We start from the raw sequence: 20,891 nt of genomic DNA, 5'->3' as shown, positions 1-20,891 counted from the left end.
AGTTAACCAGTGGAAATTCATTTGGGCAGCCAGTCCATGCCATGAATAGAAATCACAGTGGTGTGTTGACATTTTGCAGTTTGAAATGAACCTCGAGAAGACACAGTCAAGCATCCTAAGACATTGTGAAGCAGTAACTGTGTACAAGATATCTCTATACTCCAACACACAGAGAGACAAGTCGCTTTTCTAGTACACTCTGAAAACACAAGTTATTTTGAAAATAAGAACCCAACTTTAATTTGAACTTTTTTACGAGATTTTCCACAAGGAGTTTGAAAGTGAGGGAGTCATCGATCAAAATGCCAAGATACTTAAACGAGTAAACCAGCTCTATTTCACTTCATTTTGTGGCTTTATGGATCTGGAAAAATACATAAATTTATTTTAATTTGTATTAAGAACAAGTTTCAAATTTATTAAAGTGCTGGATAGCAGCAAAGGCTTTCTGTAGTAGTCTATGCCCTGTGACAAATCCACTCATTAAAAACTCTTTCTACAAGCTCAAGCTTCAGGCTGGACATCTGACCATTTATCTTGGCATTATGGAAATTGAGGTAATTGTATTAGTTTCCTACCACAGACTAGGCATTTAGCCATCATTGAGAAACTCCCAACATAGTTACGGGAGGAGTTTGGGATTCCAGAAGCTTAATTGTGGCCTGTTGTATCATTTAAACCCCAGCTTTGATGTTTGTTTGGGATTATTGTAAAAGTTCAGAAATTACGTTGCACCAGCGATAGTGACCACTAAAATTTGCACAAACATTGATAGTCACATTGGTAGCCAATTTGGACTATAACTCTTTGAAGAATGTGAATTAATATGAGCTACAACAACATTTCATTTTCCTTTTGGATCAATAAAGTATTTTTCAAATTGAATTTGGGTTTAGGTGCCTTGCTCAGCAACATAGCAAGAGGAAGATGGAATCAACCCGACAACTTTCAGATTACAAGTTGCCCCTTGTAATCTGACCAGTTGGAACATCGTCTGTTGACGAGATGAAGTTCAAGAATGTGAAGGTTTTCCTCCTATTTGTAATTCCACCCACTTTGTACTATTCCGGCAAAACAGCAATTTACAATGTTGCTTATTGGCATCACTGCTATGCTTGACAGACAGTTTTTAAGTTTAAAAGCCTTACATTGACTCCTCTGAACAATTGTCTTCTCTGACCAAAACATGTTTATTTCCAGAAAGCATTCAGCTTCTTAGCACATGTCGACACACCTGGAGTATACATCAGCTTCTTCCAGGTCCTGCCTTGATCCAACTGTCTGTTATCTTCTGCTGAAATTTAGACACAGAATGTATCAAAATATGACAATTGAATGGTTTTTTTTTTTTTTTTTGGCATGAGCTATCTTGGAGGAAAACAAATAATAAATTAATGTTCCACAAATTTTTAATGAAAACTAAAGTTATTCTGATTTTAAAAAAATATTAATTTAAACTGAGTTTTGTGGTGTTTTTGTTTCACTATTTAAAAGAAAAACATTTTATCCAGTAAGGTATTTTTTTTTAATGAAATAAATTTTTTGCAGTTTCTTCACAAGATATTATGTATGAGATTATGAATCTTTAGAAATAGGATATTATTCATTAGTTGTGTTAAATTAATCCTTTTATGCATTTGCTTTTTAAATACTTTTCTTCTCTTGGCCAAATTGATATATTTTTTTAAAAAGTCAGCTGCGCCAGCTGCCCAGACCACTAGAGAGCATCAGTCCACTTCTTTACTGATGATGTGTTTTACACAATTACTTCAACAATGATTGTTTTTTTTTCTTCTTTTAAATCTGTCCCAGCTCTGCATGCACTCTCTCTTTCTTAAGCTTATATGCTCAGAGAAAAAGCTCCAGCCATTAAATCCTTGAAGCTCACACAGTCGCACAGTGGCGTATCTAGCCCAGTTTCAGGGGGCGCTTTAGCCCCCTTGAATAGGATTGCCACCCATCCAGTAAACTATGGAGTCCCATATTGAACTGATACATAACTATCCGATAGACACGCCTGTCATAAACACATGAACACTAAGTTTGACGATAATGGCCAAAATAAAACACAGGAAATATTAAGCTCAGATACAATGTCATGGTGGGAGCTAATGAAGTTGCTCATGGAAGTAACTTTAATCAGATTAAAGTTACTTATCCAAATCACTCTTCATGACTATGGACCGACGCTGAACGTCACAGTTGCCTAGAGACGGACACTACGCAGCCGTGGTGAGCTGCTATCAACCCGCATCTTTTTAAAATGTCCTCTACCTGATTCCATGACCTTGGAAGAAAAAACTCTTCTATTATTATTTAATAATAAAAAATGTAATTTTGGATGTGGTTTAATTTGTAGATTTTTGGCGAGAACTCTGATTTTTGGCTGTCATCTCCTAAATCGGACGTTATTTATTTACTTTATTTAAATTTTAACAAATCTAAATCATTTTGTAAAAGACATTTTTAAAGAAAAGTAACTAATCTTTGAGCATGCTATAAAAATATTTTTCATTAAGTATTTTATTATCTTGCATATTTATCCGTAGAGGGGTCACTGTTAAACACGAGCAGTGATCCCTCATGTTTAACAGTCCTCTTTTTAGACTGGGAGGAAGCCGGAGTACCCAGAGAGAACCCACCATGTACAGGGAGATGATGAATTCTCCATACAGAAAGACCACGGGTCGGGAATCGAACCCAGGACTTTCTTGCTGCAAGGCAACAGTGCTACCAACTGTGCATACCTGTTTAAGTAAGATCAAATTTATTGAATATGATTGAAAATAATTGCTAAGACAATTATTTAATTTATGGTATAAAGCAAAAACAAAACTCTAAACATTCTAAACATTTTTATAAATGTGTAAATGCTGGAGTTTCTGGCTCACCAGGACTGCGCGAGCTGGAAGCTTTGGCACTAGTGGAGGGATCTTGTCACCAGAATCAGATGCAGCACATGGAGGCTTCTTGGGGTTGAGACTGATGGAGGCACAGAGAGGCGACTCGAGGCGGAGATCGACGGAGGTACAGAGAGGCGGAGGCACAGGGGCGGAGGCACAGGGGGGTGTCATGGAGCCAAGATCGACAGAGGCATGTCACGCTCATTTGGTGAAATACCTTTTCAAGGTATTACTAGCACCAGAAAAAAGTTTTGTGAAAAAACTGCCCCTCTTCTTCTGGTGTTTTTCTATTTGCCTTAAAAGACACAAAACGATTGTGTGTTCAACAACCTCATGCACCATGAACGCCAGAGCCCATCCAGCAGAACATCCGAGGGTTTTCATTAGGTCCCTGAAAACCTTTTTTGTCAGGCTAGGGAGCCAGTTCACCTGGATTTCCGCCCTCGGCCCTCGATGTCAGCGCAGATGTTGTGAAAAATACACTCCTGTGTCTCCTTCAGGGAATCAAAACAACAGCGTGTCTTTGACTCCCTGATGCCGAGACACGGCAACGAGTTAACAAAAAGTCGGACTGAGTCCTTTCTCTGTTCCTCGAAGGACGTCCTCAGTTCTTGGATGTTTCTTCTCACCATCAGCAATTCTGATAACAGCTGGTACCAAAGAACTGAGCCCTAAACCCGGCTTAAGGATCGACATGGGGTCTTCATCATCCATAGGAGACGTGACTACAGATATTACATGCTTCAAGAAGAGCATGTCAAATACTTCAGCACACTCTCTCCGGATGATCTCATCGACTCCCGTCACCCGGGAAAAGGCCTGAGAGACCTGGATCCCAAATATGGCTTTTAAATCGCCATATTCGTAGTTGAGGTTCTCAAAAACGTCCTTAACAAAATCGGAGAAAACCTCCGTCAGATAACGCAAAAGGTATTTTGTCCTCTGTGATCCTCTCATCCAGGTCCAAAAATTAAAGATCCACCCAGTCTTCCTCCTGATTTTGAAAAATGTATTTGGCGATGGCAGGGATGATCATCGACTAAAAACTGCACATCTCTTCTCAGTAAATCCATTGCTGTTGTGTTGAACTGAACTCTTCTTTAGTAACAAGTAATATAATGAGTTACTATTTCAAATGCAGTAATCAGATTAAAGTTACTTATCCAAATCACTCTTCATGACTATTTTATTTTGTAAGTCTGATTATTATAAGTGACTTTAGGCTTGTTTATTTATTTTTTTAAAGTTGTGGGTTGTTTCTAAACTTCATGTTTCTAAACATGAAGTTGCTCATGGAAATAAGCAGAGACACATAATGAGACCCAGATGTTGTTTGACATCCAGGTAGTTTTAGTCAGGCTCTCCCTGTTCACTATTTCTTGGATAAACAGGGAAATGTTCTTCTGTCTCCCTTTGTTGATGTCACACAGTGGCGTATCTAGCCCAGTTTTAGGGGGCGCTTTAGCCCCCCTGAATAGGATTGCCACCCATCCCGTAAAATATGGAGTCGTCCCATATTTGGCCGTTAAATGTGTGTCCCATATTGAACTGATACATAACTGTCCGATAGACACGCCTGTCATAAACACATGAACACTAAGTTTGACGATAATGGCCAAAATAAAACACAGGAAATATTAAGCTCAGATACAATGTCATGGTGGGAGCTAAAGGACCCCTGAGTGCTATGGACCGACGTTCAACGTCGGTCCATAAACAATACATACATACATAAACAATGCAGACGTAAGTGAAAAGACGCGCATTATAAGCTGAACAATTTTTGTGAGGATGGATACTGTGAACATAGAAAGATAAAACAATGTGTCCATTGTGGCGCAGTTTGTTGCTGTGTCATAGACAAAATGGATCAGGAGAGGAACCGCAGACCCGTCAGAACCTAAAGAACCAGAAATCAGCGTCTCTTCATCCTCAATCATCTCCTGAGGCTGATACAGCACATTTTGCTATCATTGTATCAGTTTCTTATTGTGATGTTAGTTCTTATTTAAAGAAAAGGGCCAAATGCCACATAACGTTCAGATAAAAATAAGGTTAATGCAATTTGTAAGTATGATTTTCAAATAAAGTTCTGGTTCATGACTAGTTTTCATGAGTCATTTACCTGAACTTCTATCTTGATAGTAAACTGGTTTTAGTAAAATGTTCTTCACATGACTGGAAATGAATAGTTTTGATTAGATTTGATTTCATGTGCCAGGGGAGCAGACCCCACTAGGACTGTCACTCCACAGATGCATGTATCTCATTAATGTTAGCAGATGTTGGCAGGTATGATGTAGTCTTGAGATTCTGTTTCAAACTAAGTCTATTTACCTCTGGAAAAAAAAATTAAGGTTCTCTGATTTTACTCTTTATAAGTATATGTTTGAGGAAAATGAACATTATTGTTTTGTTCTATGAATTACTGACATGTCTCTTAATTTTGTTTGCGAATCTTTGTAAATGAGCAGTTAGATTTAGAAAACACACCAACGAATATCTTCTCATGGGTCTTAGCCCTGGTGGGGGCTTCGCATCCCTTAAAGTCAAATCCTAGGATCGCCCCTGCTGTCCACAATTTCAGGAACGGCAGCAGGTGGAAACCGACATTACCTGGTTGAATTCATCCTCCTCATCTTGCAAACCGGGCGAACCAAAACACGTTGTTCTCTCAGAGACGGAGACCAGTTGTTCATTTTGGACCATCTTCTGCCAGCGAGGCTTCTGCTGCGGCATTGATCCCATCTGGATTAGTGGGAGACAAGTTAACTGGGCCTCATCTGCATAACAATGAACAGTTGAGGCGGATTGGGAAGTTTGAAGCTGATGAAACCAACAAAGGTGGATTTAAAAAGAAGAAAGGGAGCACTTCCAACTCAGGTGAAGCTTCCTGGTGAACTGAAGGTTCTCGAACCGCCCTGGTAACGCGAAAAACAGTCATTTTACCATTTTTACAGTGATTTGATTGATTTACGTGTCAAAAGACTAAAATATTATTTAAGAGTTGCTCTAACTTCTAACTTTATATGTGAAAATAGAATAAAAACGACATTTTAAAAATGGTAGCAGCATGATGAATAGTGTAAATGTTTTTAGCTTCTTAGCCTTTGAGGCTAGTCTTCCAATGTAGCAGAGAATTTCTTTTAAACTTCCTCCCAGAAATACTGGCAGTAACTCCTTCTCTTCCGATGTGGTTTCCTGATACAAACCAAAAAATAATGGCAGCACTTGGTCCAAAATGACAGCGGGTTTAAAAATCTTGGTACTATGCACATGCAAGCAGTGAACAAGCTTTGCTAGCAAGAGCAGGTTTCTGTAGGGCGGTGGTTCCCAAAGTGTGGCGCGCCCCCTGCGGGGGTGGCAGTGCCATTGCACAAAAGTGTTTCACTGTAAAGATGGTTTGTAGTTTTGTTGCAACCTGTAGTGTGAAATAAACATCAGTGGAGTTTGATGTCTAGGTTTATGTCTGGTTGAACGATGTGTTTGCCCAGTTTATCTTTTTCTCTTTTTTTGAGGGGTGGGGACTGATTGTAATATGTATTGTAAGGCCCAGAAAATCTTTGGGAACCACTGGGGTGCCAATGAAGAAATTTTTTGGGAACCACTGCTGCAGGGCATAGAATGGTAATATAGGCACATTAACTGTATATGTATTATTTTTTAAAGCAAATTTGCCAGGTCATGTGGCTTGAAATGAATTATAACCCAAATTCTATTTCTGGTTAGAATGTTTTTTTCTTTCTTAAAAAGAATTTGGAAATTAAATAAATAAAATATGATTAAAACATACTTTTATTTTGATCATTCTTATCTGTTTTCTTATCTGAATTCAAAGTCTAAGTAGAGGCTGCAAAACATGCTTGTAAAACAAGACGGTGTGTGCTGAACAGGCTGACATCATTCTGAACTGTGAAAGAACAAGGAGCATTGGTGAAAATAAATCCTGATTCTCCAAAAATAAAATATTTATTAACAAATTTGATAAATCAATAAAATCAATACTACAATGAACTTTGACATTAAGGTTTTTTTTTCCCCTAAACCCAAATTCTGATCGTAATTGACTTCTACAAGTAGGGTAAAACATCCAAGCAGTTAAATACTTTTTATGGGCACTGTAGTTGTGTCTTGTTTTCAATTTCATGTGATCTCTTTCTCCTAGAAAAGTAAAACTCTCCAGCCATAAAACACAACTGAAAACAAAAGAACAAATTTATCTCCAGTTCCAAATGGTTTTTATTCACATCTCCTGGATCCACATAGGAAGCAAATGATGAATATTTCACATGTAAACATGTTGTGTAAGGTCACTTGAATGTTGAAATGTTAACAGAACTGTAGCAACAAGAGATGTTCCCCCACTGAGAGTCTTCTTCAACAATAAACCAGCCTGACGGTACTTAGCAGATAGCTTATGTAAAGCTCAGCATGCAGAAGAACTTTCCCAGCAGCCTCCTTTTAACCAGCAGAACCATTCAATGTGGGTCAGGAAGGAAATGGGAGTTTCAGAGCCTTCTCTTCAATTTTTCTTTTTATCTGAAACAAAACCCTCAGCAATAAGAGTTAATAAGATATCCTGTGGTTTTGGCACTGATAATGCAGTTCAAAAGGCAGTGACCGGCATACAAATCAAGACATTTTGTGGGAAAGTGACAGAATGGGTTTATTTACATGTCTGCAAAGAGACAGGAAGTAGGAAAGTAACCAGTGTTCGCATTGACCAATTAATGCTAACCACTGCACAGCCCTCCTGCATTTCAATTAACCAGTTAGCCGTTAATTAATCTGTGCAGCTACTTTCATTCATAATCAATTCCTGATGTGTGATTAGACACTGATTCAATGACTTCAGCACCCAGTAAGAATAAAGATACCCTATGGATTTTAAACTCTGCCTGAGCATAAATGTAGTTTAATTTCCTTATCTGCATGTGGTTGAAAGAGATGATTAAAAGGAAAATGCTAACGGCTCATGTGGAGGACAGTAAATGATCTTTTAAAAGTGGACAAAAATAATTTGGACCTGAAAGTTCTTGAAAGTATTCCGAACAAATAAATAAATCTACATTTGTAGAGTAAAACAGCCGTAGTTATTTGGTGCAAGGGTTTCTAATAAAAAGTTACGGCTAAAATCATTACAGTAAATTTGAGAGATTATTGTTATCCTAATTTAAAAATGTAAGGCCCTTAAAAATAACAATTTAAATTATTGGAATCAATTTTTAAATGTTCTTTTAATGTAGTAAATTTCGGTTGTTTAATATGACGTCATATCGATCATCTCCAGTTGGAGTTCATGCTGGTTTTTTGGAGTGAGTACTGCCCACTTCAACTTGAAAACAAATATTCTATCCAAAAGAGTTCAAGTTTAAAATAACCATCCATCAAATGTAAATATCCAATCCTGAGGCGACTTCATGGAGGTGAGAGAGAGAAATGTCAGGCTAAACTTCAAGGGAAGAACAAAGGATCGCTTCCCAATCCATTGACCTGAATATTTCAGTTTGGACTGACACGATGGATCAACAGACTGACGCCGTCCTCTGAGCCACAATGCTAAAAATACTTTTAAAGAGAACCAGATAAAGTCCCCAAAGTGAGCAACGCAGCTGCTCCGTCCTGGAGGGTTCCCAAGCTAAATTCGGACGTAAAATTTTTTAAAACTTTTTTTAAATATAATTTTAATGTCTGAATGACGGAAACTTTACTTTTCCGCGTCCACCCACAGGTTTGGAAACATCTGTTTGTTCAGACCGAGCGCTTCAGCTGCCAGCAGCGATGAACTTCATGTTTACTTCTCAGTACAGTATGGCCTAATGTGCTGGGTATAAATATTTCAGTGGGCGGCCTGGTTTCTAGTTGTCTCTCTTAGCTTTTAATGAGCGAGAGTCTCCTCGCTGACAGATGGAGTGATCTCAGAGTGGTCATAATTTACCCTCCCATCAGGACCACTGATGTAAAACAGCGACCTTTTAGCCAAACACCTGCTCACAGGAAGACAAGTGAAGATTTTATTGCGCCTGCTTGACATTTATTACTGCTATAAATCCGGACGTGCGGTAGTGAGACTCTAGTTCTGAATGGCATAGTGCAAAACTCTAAAAGGTGACCTATTATGCTTCCTTGAAAAGGTAAGGATAAGTTTAAGGCCTGAACATCATTTCTCTTTTTGCAACAAAACACACTTAGATAATGAGATTTCAGTCTGCTCAGTCCTGCCTCCTGGCAGAATAAACTATTTGTCACTTTAAGTCCAAATAAGGTGCTCCTGGCTACAAAACTCAACGTTTACACTCACACCTGAAAAGCAGAAGTGGAGCCTTCTGCACAATCAAGAATGCATCAAGTGGTTTCTGGATAGCAAGTCAACTACAGAGCGCTTGTCTTTTCCTGCACAGACGGCGGTCAAATCAGCTGACTAAGCTCAGCTGGAGCTCATCTTGGGTTGCTAGGTAACTGTGCAGTGTGACTCGACAATCAGGGTGTTTTTGAAAAATCCACCTACTATTTAGTTCTTTAATCATTCAGTGAAGAGAAACAAACAAAACGATTTTTTCCTCATTATAATCTGCCATTGAATTAAATGTTCTTGTTTTAATTTAGCATTACCAGAATTATTTTTTATTTCTAAATCCTTTAGTAAAAAGAGGGAGGAGCCTTATTTATTACCTTTCAAGCTTTATTAATAAGAAAACTGAATGGACCAAATTCGCTAAAGTAGTAGTGATATTCAGTAAATTAATAAATACGTTGCTGTGAGTCTTTTTTATGAGATTAAAGGTTATTTCTTTATTGGTCTGATGTCAATTTTAAATTTAAATGCCCTGTTTTTATTACTTGAACGTGAAAAATCACCTTAACAGAAATAAAGGCTTTAACGAAAGAAAAAGATACAAAAACTTAAAACTGTACACTTTTTAAAAAAATGAACTATCTTTCTATTATTCTGAGTGTAAAAGACTGATGGTCCTCCTGCACATCAAAGTCCATTTGAAGGATTCACCAGAGTTAAAAAACAACAAAAAGGATGGAAAAAAAAAAAAGAGAGAATGCCCAGGCTCCTCTCCCGAGGACGCTTCAGGGTCCTTCTTTCTTTAAATCTTTAATGAAAATGAAAGATTTCAATTTTAATTCACGACCAACCTTCATTCAAATTTAAATATTGACAGTTATTTATTTTGTGCATTTGCAGCCAGAGTCCATCCAGCTCTCTCTGATATCAAACTGCTTTCCTTTCTGGACACATTTCGGTTTTAGAACTGGAAAATATCAAATGAGATAATTTATCCTCATGGTTTTGGGTTGGAAAGTAGCAGTCACTGCAGCAGAAAGCTCAACCACAGCATTTTAAGGATAACTATGTTTTCTGCTGGCAGATAAAACCAAGTTATTTACCTGCTGCTGCTGTTTCCATGATCACATCGTACAGCCGATGACGAGCTGATCAGCTTCATCGTGTTTTGAATCTATCGAACACTCCAACGTAGCGACAAGCATCAGCTAACTGGGATATTATTAGCTCAGCCTTCCACGCTGCACCGCTGATCAGCTTTGACGAGCGCCTGCAGCGGCTTTGCGTCAGTGTGGCATTTCAAACTGGCCGACGTCTAGCTCTTGGTTTTTTAACAAGAAGAAGGCTGCTGGGACGAGCTCTCTTTAGAAAACACACATTAGGTCACAGGCTGGACAAAAAAAAAAAAAAAAAACACAACAAAGAAACAAGCACTACACATCAATATTTGAGTTTTCACACACGTCCAGCCTGACATGAACCACCAGTTTCACACGTCACTACGACACACCAAGAAAAACAGAAATCAGGAACGTGAGAAACAAGAAAACTCGAAACTGTTTTAGTAAAATCTCACAGCGACAGTGAAAAGTCGATTTGGTTTGACTGATCTTTTTAGTTTGACTTGAGTTCATCGCCACCACAACTAGAACTTATGAAGCCGTTTTTGTTTCCCTATAAGGACCTGAGTGGGAACAGCATGTTTGAAGCCAGAGCCCAGTCGCATCAAAACCCAATGTGACAAGAGGTACACCAAGTATTTTAGTCTAATTTCTAGTACACTTGAAATTACTGGCAGATCGTTTCATTTTTTTGCCATTTTCCATCCTGCAGGGAAAAAAAATCTATACCCTCTTTTTGCTAAATTTTATCTATTTTTATTTTATGCCCGAAAGAGAAGAGAAAATTTATAAGATGAGACATTTGAGGCTCCAAATGGGTTTTTTTGCTGTTGAAAATTGGTAAGTATCTTAGATGCAGCAGGTAACTGAGTTTGTTTTCAATCTCATCTTTTAGCTTTTCACATACTTTATGACAAACGGGGTTGTAGTTGTAGCTCTCGTTTGCATTTTAATTTACTAAATAATACAAACAACAAAACTAAATCTGGAAAAGAGAACAAAAAGGCTGAATGTGCTTCACCTCCCAATCTGTTTCCTCATCCTGTCAGATTTTCCACAGGTTGTTGTTGAACTCCATTGTGTTTTTTTCCTCAAAACAAACCAATTTGTTGTCAACAAAGCAGACAAAACAGAGACAAGCCTAAAATAGAAAAGCCACTCAGAGCATGAAAAAGTTATTACTTTTTTGTTCAACAGAAACTAGCAGGAGGATCTTCATCATTCTGGGTCAAAATCATCAGTATTTAGCTTGAAATTAAAGGATAAATCAACTTTTAATACATTTTTTAGGTTAACCTTTCTTTAGCTTGAAAACCAAACATGAGTCAACTTTTAGCTGCAACTTCAACTCTAAGAATGCGTCATTTTCATGAAAACTCGGGATGCACTGATTGTAGTTTTCTGTTTGACCAATGATCTTTAAAATGTTTAAATTAAAAAATTTAGATGTTTGCATAATTGAAAAAAGTCTGTTTCAAATTCTAAGACCTCAATGAATGATTCTTCATAAAACGAAGAAAATTATGGACAGCCCACGCCCTTCTCTTTATGAGACTTTGCTGAGAAAACAGTGTCTTCAGTCAGAAGCTTCTTCAAACTCACTGTAATACAGATGGCTGCGAGAGATCTTTCTGCCAACAGCCATCACCATCTACAATAAGTCTTCAAATTAATGAGTGACAACATTTAATTTCCATTTGGGATCAACAAAATATTTTTGAAGTTGAACTGAAAAAGCCAGACCTCACAGTTCAGATTTTTTTTTGTCTGAAAAGTCGCTAAATGTGGCGACTAAATTAGAAACAATAAGACCTTTTCATAGGGAAATATCAGCCAAGCGCTGGTTTCTCAAACTTAAGGAAATTGGTGCACCCCTAATAAAAGCACATTAAATTCAGGGACTGAAAAGCTACTAAACAGAAAACTAATTCCTTGTTATGAAGAGTTAAACACAAACAACTGGTCACTTCACTTTTTCCCCTATTTAAGGATCTTTTTCAAATTAGAGAAGAAAGTGAAATTAAATCCTCTCCCTGTTTGTTATGCAACTGGGCGCTGGCTTTTTGAAGGCATTTTCATGTACTGGAACAAGCTGTTGAAAGCATGCACTTATGAGATAATGATGAGCGATGAACAAACTTATGTTTAAGAACAGAGCCAAACTGCTTTGTTCTGAAAATTTCTGCAGGACAGGCGGCGGGGAAGTCATGACATTCGCACTTTGCGGCTCAAGAATAAAAACGGCGGCTTCCCTGGAAAGGAGCAAGCAGCTCCTCATTCGGTAAACAAGGAGCTTTGAAGTCAGACGTAAAAAACAGGATTTACATGAATAAATAAGCCGCCCACCGACGAGTCGCGCTAATGAAGTCGCAGCAGAAAGGCTGAAAGAGACGAGTCTGCAGCCGCATTCCTTCCAACTTCCCGCAGCGTTCCCAATTCTGGGAACGACTCCAAGCATGAAGGTCTCTGTTTTAAACGGAAAACAACAGGACTTTATGTCCAACGCCACTTTGCTGACGTCATCGTTCAGCTGGATGAGCTTCTCTTTGTTTCAAGCTTTATGAACCAACAATAAGATCCTTTTTTCTCTTCTTCTCCCAACATCTGCCTTTGCTCTGTGCTTTCATAATCATTGTTGTAAAATACAAAATATATTAGAAAATAATTTGAATAAACCATTAAAAACATGTTGTTCTCCATGGGGATGGGCTCGATAGCAGCAGTGTTGTCTCTCTTATCTAAAGGCTGGAAAATACAAAAAGCTTCTCTTGGTTGTGTTTTTATGGGTCAACCCTCTCAGGTCCCTTCATTTTTGTTCCTCGCCATTTTGTTTAGTGCCATTATAAACTGCAGTCTTTAACTACATCATAATCACAAATTTTCAGACATTTTAATCACCAAAATTCCAGTTTAAGTGAGTAAGATATGCAAATAGAAAATCTTGTGTCCATAGACTCAAAATTTTCATTTGCTTTGCCCTTTTATCCACACAGAAACTCCCTGTATTTATGACAACTCCAATCAAATTTGAGAAAACTCAGTTTTTGTGCTTGTGTGTACATAGGGAAACAGATTTACAGTCCTGCACAACGCAGTCTATGACAAACAATGCGCCAATTAATCCACATACTTGGTTTGACACGATTCCCAATCTGCATCATTTTATGTTTTAATAATCTAATATTCCAATACGATATTTAAAAGTAGTTGAGCCTATGTATCTGTAGAGACAATCGAACCTCTGGGCACCAGTTTAGTTTCTAACAGGAAGTTATGGTTCTTTTGAAGAAATCTGATAAGCAGGAGGATCCGATAAAATATACTGTTTTTAATGTTTTCGGTCTTGTCGTTTAATTAACCGTTACCGTTTACGTATAATTTTATAATTTTTCGCTGTGTTTATGTTGTTGTAGAATATATGCATATACTGCACCTTGTTTCAGAAAACGGAATGACTGAAACATCAGAGCAGCTTAAAGTAGAAGAAAGCATTTCCTGCATATTCGTTTTTAGAAAATCAACATCAGATAGCAGAAATTTCCTCCCCACAACTGACCGCGAAAGCTTAACGTGTTCCAGCCCCTTTAATTGAAACTTATTGGATTGTTTAAAATTGTATTATGACTTCAGAATAAAATCAAATGCGCCATTTCAACCAAAGATTGGAATGAGCTTCTCAACCAGATGTACTACTTGTCACATTCAACAGACTTCCTTCTGGTTCCCAGTCGGGGGAACACCACAGACATTGCGATGAATGAGCCAAGATGATTAAACACGTTCAGTATCCCCGATTGAACGTGTTCAAGCGGTCCCGACATTCCACCGACTGGACCTGATCAGTCGTAACACACCACACACTACAGAATGATCGGTTACGATTGTCGGAAGCGACATTCTTAGAACTCAGAACGTTGTCAGATTGCCGTAAGGGCAAAATCGGGGCAAAAAATCGTGTAGTGTGAACTGGGCATTAGCTGTGCGTTACACTGCCCCCTATGGGTTTGGCATGTTTAAAACAAGATTGTGTAGATTCATCTGGATGAAAACTTTTCTGAAACCACATTGCTACATTGCTTTTTTTTTAAACAAAATGGCAAAGAGCAAAAAAAAAATTAAACAAAAATGGTGTCAAATTTACATTTGTGCCGCTATCATTTTAAAGACATAAATATCTTTGTAGTTCAAAGGTCAACTCATGGGTCCACATTTACAAAATCATTTGAAATATGGTGTCAATCAACTATGCTACGTTTGTGCAGAAGGCTGGATTTTTTAAAGTCTGGCCCAGGAGCTGGTATAACCAAAGAACACATTCAGAATGGCACAGAAATGGGTAAGGGCTCCAGATTGCTCTGTTTATTTTAAAACTACATGAAAGAGAATACAAATTCCCTAAGAAAAAATAAATTTTTTTGTGTCAATGCAGAAAATGTTGAGAGACCCGAGAAGGTTCAAACCAGCACACAGCAGCTGTTCCTGTTTTGGTTTTATGAAGTAATAAAAGCAGCTTAGTGGATGTTTTGGAGAAGATTAGCTCACCAGAGTTGAACCTGAGCCATTTTCTCAGCCCATCCCCGGCTCTCCTGTCTGCCGCCTCTCTACCTTTCTGCTCATGCTTTGCTGCCATGGAGGACAACAGAAACGTCGGACCTCGGTCCTGCCTGCCTGCCTGGGTGCCTATGACAGCCGCCGCTTGGCTCCACGGGTTGGAAGACCTCTCTAACTGTCTCTATACTGCCCCTTGCTGGAGCTTATCGGTACGGCGGCTCGGGCTGCTGTGGATTGGGTCTGTAGAGCTGCTGCACCCGGACCGGCCGCCCATTAGCGGGCCAGCCGCCCGGCAGCTGGCCTATGACTCGGAGGCCGACCGGCTGGCCGTGTCCTGGGATCGGGCTGCTGGGGCTCAAGATGTGGGTCTGGCCCACTGGGGGTTCAGAGGCAGGGTTTGGATGGCTCGGTGCCGAGGCTGGGGGGGAAACAGGGTAATGGGGGACAAGGATGGCCGGTGTCAAGCCGTATCGGACCTGGAACACTCGGAGTGGCCCCTGTGCCACAAAGCCGTTGGGTCGCTGAGGCTCCTGCTGCGGCTCGGAGTCTTTCTTTGCCTCTGGGACCCGACTCTCCTCGGGTCTCTTGCTTTTATTGGGCTGCTTCCTGGCTTGAACGGCCTCCTGGATCTTCTCTGTTTGAGCCCGGCGGATGTGGTAGATCTTCCTGGAGCTCTGGAATGAATCCAGGAACTCATCCAGACTCACGTTGCCCTCCATGAACTTCTCCAGCAGCTCCTGGGAAGCAGGACAGACAATCAGACCGCAGTCAGACAACTTGCTAAGGAGGTGTCCTCAAGTTGAGTATTTTGAAGTTAGATGCTTGATGTTAAGCATCAACATTGCTCTAGGGTCTAGACAATAAACAATAAATCAATTAGTTTGTACTTCCATTTGAGTTTCTGCTGCTTCAACAAAAGCTCCTTAAAAAAACAAAACAAAAAAACTACCCAGTCATTTTTTGGCAATAAGTCAGTGTTTTTTGGTGTCCGAAAATGAGCCATTTTGAAAACCTCCGACTTATAAAGTGCAACGTTACCTAGCAACCCCAATCAAGCCCATCCTTGTACCTAGCAACCCAACCAAATTTCCAGCAGTTTTGGTCAGCTGATTTTACGGTTGTACAGTGGCTGCTGGAAAAAACAAGTATTTTGTTGTTTAATTACCATCCAGAAACCTCTTACTATATTCGTGTTGGTGGTGCAGGAGGCTCCACTTCTGCTTTTCAAGGATTTTGGTCATTTGGCATTTTCACGTGTGAGTGTAAACATTAAGTTGGGGACGTGGCCAGCAGCAGCTTACTTGGGTTTAAAGTGTCCCAAAGAGTCCCTAAAACAGCTCAAAATAGTACGAACAAACCAGACTAAAACTGCATTACCTAAGAATGATTTTGATTTAAAAAAAAAATGTGATGAACATGTTCTGGGTAGCCCATAGAAGTATCCTAACCTGTTCAAGTAAGTGTAATAGGTCACCTTTAAATATTTTGTTTTGCTTATTAAATTGTTTAGGATGTTAATCTTTGCACAGAAATACATTTTAGTGTTTTGTAATTTATTAAGGTTCTCTTGTGTCCCAGACTTAACTTCCTGGTGTTTTACTTTGTATTCCCAGCAGGAATGACCATCTATCCATACTGAGGTGGCTGAACACCTGGGGCTGAGCGTGAGGGCGGTACTTCCTGCAGGCCTGCTTTAAAGGGTAAGGTCCTGTGCAGATGGTTAGAGGCCATACGGTCATCCCAGTGGGACTTGTTTTCCCAGCTGACCAGATGGTGATTTAGGAGGGCTCATCTGTTGTCCCACTCAATACTGATAAATATATTAGCTTCCTAAAATTAGAGCTCAGCTTTCAGTTTTTATTGAAATAGAACCATCAAAAACATCTCTTTCTGTAAATGGTCGACCTTCTCCATGATGTATTCTGACTTTTTGTGGACAACTATTGTGCAGAGGGACAGTTTATCTTCCATAGATCCCAGCATTCGCCTCATTATTAATGCAGGTGAGAATTAATTAAGACTGGTGAGAAAACAACAGCTGAGAGTTTCTGGTCTGAGATGAGATCATTAACTGTTAAAAAACAGAAGCGCATTTCAGTTCCTATTTAGAAAAAGTTTAGGATTTTATTTCTTTTCACAGATGAAAAGGAATGAAATAGATTCAAGTTTTTAAAAGTCTGAGTTTTTTTAGTCTTTCTCATGATTGTTGCTCACATTAATAGTTAAAATACCAATCGTAAAATTAAAGATGGCAATTCAGTTTTGAATTATTTAGCTGAGGTTTGATTGAACTATGTTAGGCTTTGAACAGCAGATAATTATATTTAGTCCAGAATCCAGAAAAACCTGTAAAATATTCCTGGCACTGAAATCGGGAGTTAAGAGCTTTTGTACACCTGTAAGTTGTTTAGTTTGGTCCGAATTAGTTGAGTTTGTTCACTTGAAAATTTTATTGGTGGTTTGGTTTTTTCCATACAGAAAAAACCAAGCAAACCAGACCTTGTCATTACAAACCAAGTCTGAAGGTTTTGTCTGTTTATTTGACAGATGAGTCTGGAGCAGGAGAACCAGATGTAAATACAGGAGGCAGATGTTGAGTCCTGACCCAGTTGAAAGCAAGAATTGAATCATTATCTGTGTTTTATTTCAGGTGAAACTATCTGTGCAGAAAATCAAAAATTATTTTTGAGAAGATGTCTTGAAGGTTGAACTGTTATGCTGCATTAAAAAAAAGCTTTTTCATTAAGCTTTTTGTGAAAAATCAATCTTGGATAATGAGATTGTAGTCTGTCAGTCCTGCCTATTTTGAACTACTTTCAGAATGAGCTGTTTTAGGGCCTCTGTCACTTTAAATTCACATAACCTGCTGCTGGACGTGCTCCCCAGCACACTGTTTACACTCAGGTGAAAATGGCTGCAAACAAATGCAGATTTATATAACAGTACATCTTTAAGAAGCATTAGTAGAGTCTCCTGCACATCCAACAAGAATTCAGCAAGTGGTTTCTGGATGATAAGTCAAAAACAAAACACTTTTCTTTTTCTGCAGCCAAGGTACAGTGCATGCATACGGCAGTAAAACCATTTGACCCAAACATGCTGCAGGGTGTATTGGGGCTGCTAGGTAATGGCATAATGCCTGTCGATTAACTGTTTTTCGAAGCAGTAGAAACCCAAATGGAAGAATAAAAAATCCAAAATGGCAAAATCAATGGACTTAATTTTATGTCTATTACACAAAGTCCAAGTGAAACAGTTTGTGGTTATAAAGTGAAAAATCTTTTTTTCACTATTTCACCATTTATAGTTTAAACAACCATAACATCAACAACACTCTGACATGAATTTGGTCTTGATTCATATGTGACCTGTTTTCATATGTGTTTTTGTGTTTGTGTGAGTTTGACAGGAAACAAAGATTTAACAAAATATTTTCCAGGAACAGTAAAAAAAACCCCAAACTCTTCAGCAGTATTTCTTCACTTCACCTCATTTAAAAACAAACCAACTCTCAGACGACCTACAGGCTGACAGATTTGATTTATAGGATGACGGAAGAATACATCAAGTTCTCGACTCCTCCATCAGATTTGTTTGTTCATGTTGGTACCTGAGACCCAAGGCAACAGAAGAAGGGTTTTTTTGGCCTGAAACCTTAACTGTCTGGACCCGATTTGACAAAGCCCCGGATCTTCTTCACCATAAAATGACTCTGAAAGGCTGTAAGGATTCCCGTCAACCATGAAAACTTAAATCTTTTTGCCCTCTAAGGTCTCAGTCTGAGACGATTTAGATTCAAGCTGATAGTGAGACAGTGGAGAGGCCTGATTGTATTGATTCAGGCACACTAACTCTGAAGCTCTGATTAAACACAAAGGAGAGAGCCTTTCATCTATTCCATGCAATAATCATAAACCATCTCTTCTTAAAACTTGTGATTAATAAGATAGAAAATGGGAATTAAAGCAGCCGCCTTGTGTCGGATATTTACTGATATATCCATGCTCAGGCTTTCTGAATGCTTCTGCTGCTTAATCAATCAGTGAGCGGCTCTTTCAATGCATCAGTCATGAAACTATTGATCGCAGCCATGTGAGGTGGGGGTGGCAGGCTCTGTGGATCAATGCATGCAACAGCAGCGGCAGCTTTCTTCTGTAAATAAGCTCTGCAACATGGTGGCCAGTTGGTAAGCAAAGGATTGTGGGTATTTCAGCAACACCAACAGACTTGCATTTGGTTCCTTAATTAAAAAGGAACAGATGACGTTACATGAGTCTTCAGCTACTTTGCTTAGGTTTGATTTGAGGCTGAGGGACTTGATTAAATCCGATTTCTGCTCTAAAACCAGAAATTGTTCAAAATAAATAAATGAATAAAACCATTCATTTTGAGTCTTTTTTAATAATGTAAGATTAATGATGTTCTTATTATCAGATTTTATTCAAATCTTATCCACTCAGATTTCAATTTAAGAGCAAAACCCAAACCAAAGTGTTATGTTTTTATTACAGCTGTGAACCAAGGAAGAGCTGGTCCCCAGTCAGTAGACTCAGTTTGACTGGGGACCAAAATTGAAATGTTTGTTACATTTTCACTTGCTGTGGTTCTTTTTCATACTGCACTGTTGAACAAACTAAACACTTTGAGGAACCTGTTCCCCTCCTCACCTGTGGGGGCGCTGCAACAAGAACCACTGAAGGAACAACACAAAACCAAATGTGAATAAAAATGGCATTGGATTTTTCTTTTGCCTTTAGTAATAGACTATAAGCTATTTCACCCAACTAGCGCTAAAATAGTGTCTTTGCTTTGGTTGTATTTACCCAGAATGCCCTGCTCACTGGAGTTTATTTCAACCAAGTCGAGACCAAAGTTTGTAAGTGTTCCAGAGTTTGAGTTTGTCAGAGTTTGACTACGCATTCACATCTCCCCAAATGAATCAGACTTTCCAGGACGGTAGTTGGATTAAATCAGATTAATAATTTAATCGCAAAAGGTGTTTAATAATGATTTATTTTTACAAAATTTGAACCAGATGAATCTGAAACTGCCACTTGAAGAGTTTTGGATAGAACATATTTACAAACAACAAAATTTTTATCATTTAAAGTTTAAAATGCTTTGTGTGTTGAACAGTCTTGGCGTAATTACTATACGTTATTCTTTCAGCAACTGACTTTTTTTTTCTAATTAATTAACAAATAACTAAATTAGTTGATGATTATTTAAGTAATTGATCCATTAAGATTAATTGTTTTAGCCCTAATTCTAATCACGAAGATTAAATTGAAGACATTTTGTGCATGAAGTATCCAATTTTTTATTTTGTCGATCAATTACGCTGTCAACATTGAGAAAATTTAGCACAGATAGGATAAACTGTTACTGATTGATGTTTCGTCTCCAGCTGAACTCCAAAGTTGTGACTCTGCGAGTAACTGTGACATTAATCTGCAGCAGCTTTTCAGTTATCGATCCAAACTTCATTTAAAAACACAGTAATCTGAGGTTTACACTTTTAATCATTAACTGCACAGAGTTGGAGACAACAGGTCTGAATCTACAGCTGCTTGTGTTGTGAGCTCACCCCGGTCGTGTCGGTGCATGCATGAAGGAGAATCAGTGAGGCTTAGTGACGGGAGGCCTGTAGGCAGCCCTGTGGCAGCTTTAACTCCCAGCTGTTTGTATTTTTTAGACACCTGTGAAAGCGTCAATGTTGCCTGGTAAAACTATTTCAGAAACACACCAGCAAATTCTGAGGATCAGGCTTCTCTGGCTCTCAGGTCTTCAGATGTTTTAATCATGAAGCCGCAGATTTCTATTTCAGACTTCAGCTTCAAAGCAGCTCAGCTTATTGTCTGACACACAGGGAAACTGAATCAACAAATACTGACTGATTTTCATTCAATGCTCTGCAATATTGATGTATGGAAAAGAACAAATAAACTCAATTTTTAAGGTTTAAACATTTTGAATATTACTGTGACTATAACTGTGGATAAGAAGATCATTTCTTTTAGC

At 38.6% G+C, this 20,891-nt stretch overlaps 1 protein-coding gene across 1 annotated transcript in view; it reads right to left on the bottom strand.

Annotated features, from left to right (window-relative positions):
* Positions 1-13,862: 13,862 nt before the first annotated feature.
* Positions 13,863-20,891, bottom strand: part of vps37d (VPS37D subunit of ESCRT-I) — a 38,788-nt gene continuing 31,759 nt past the window's right edge. Inside the window, exon 4 of the mRNA XM_055046798.1 lies at positions 13,863-15,607. Within this exon, the coding sequence (XP_054902773.1) occupies positions 15,074-15,607 (534 nt within the window). The 3' untranslated portion in view covers positions 13,863-15,073. The remainder of the gene's footprint in view (positions 15,608-20,891) is intronic.

Source organism: Poeciliopsis prolifica, unplaced genomic scaffold, assembly GCF_027474105.1.
Source record: "Poeciliopsis prolifica strain line A6 unplaced genomic scaffold, Auburn_PproV2 SCAFFOLD024, whole genome shotgun sequence".
Classification (NCBI taxonomy): Eukaryota; Metazoa; Chordata; class Actinopteri; order Cyprinodontiformes; family Poeciliidae; genus Poeciliopsis; species Poeciliopsis prolifica.
Note: the sequence above shows the minus strand (reverse complement) of the source record. Positions and strands in the feature narration are given on the sequence as shown.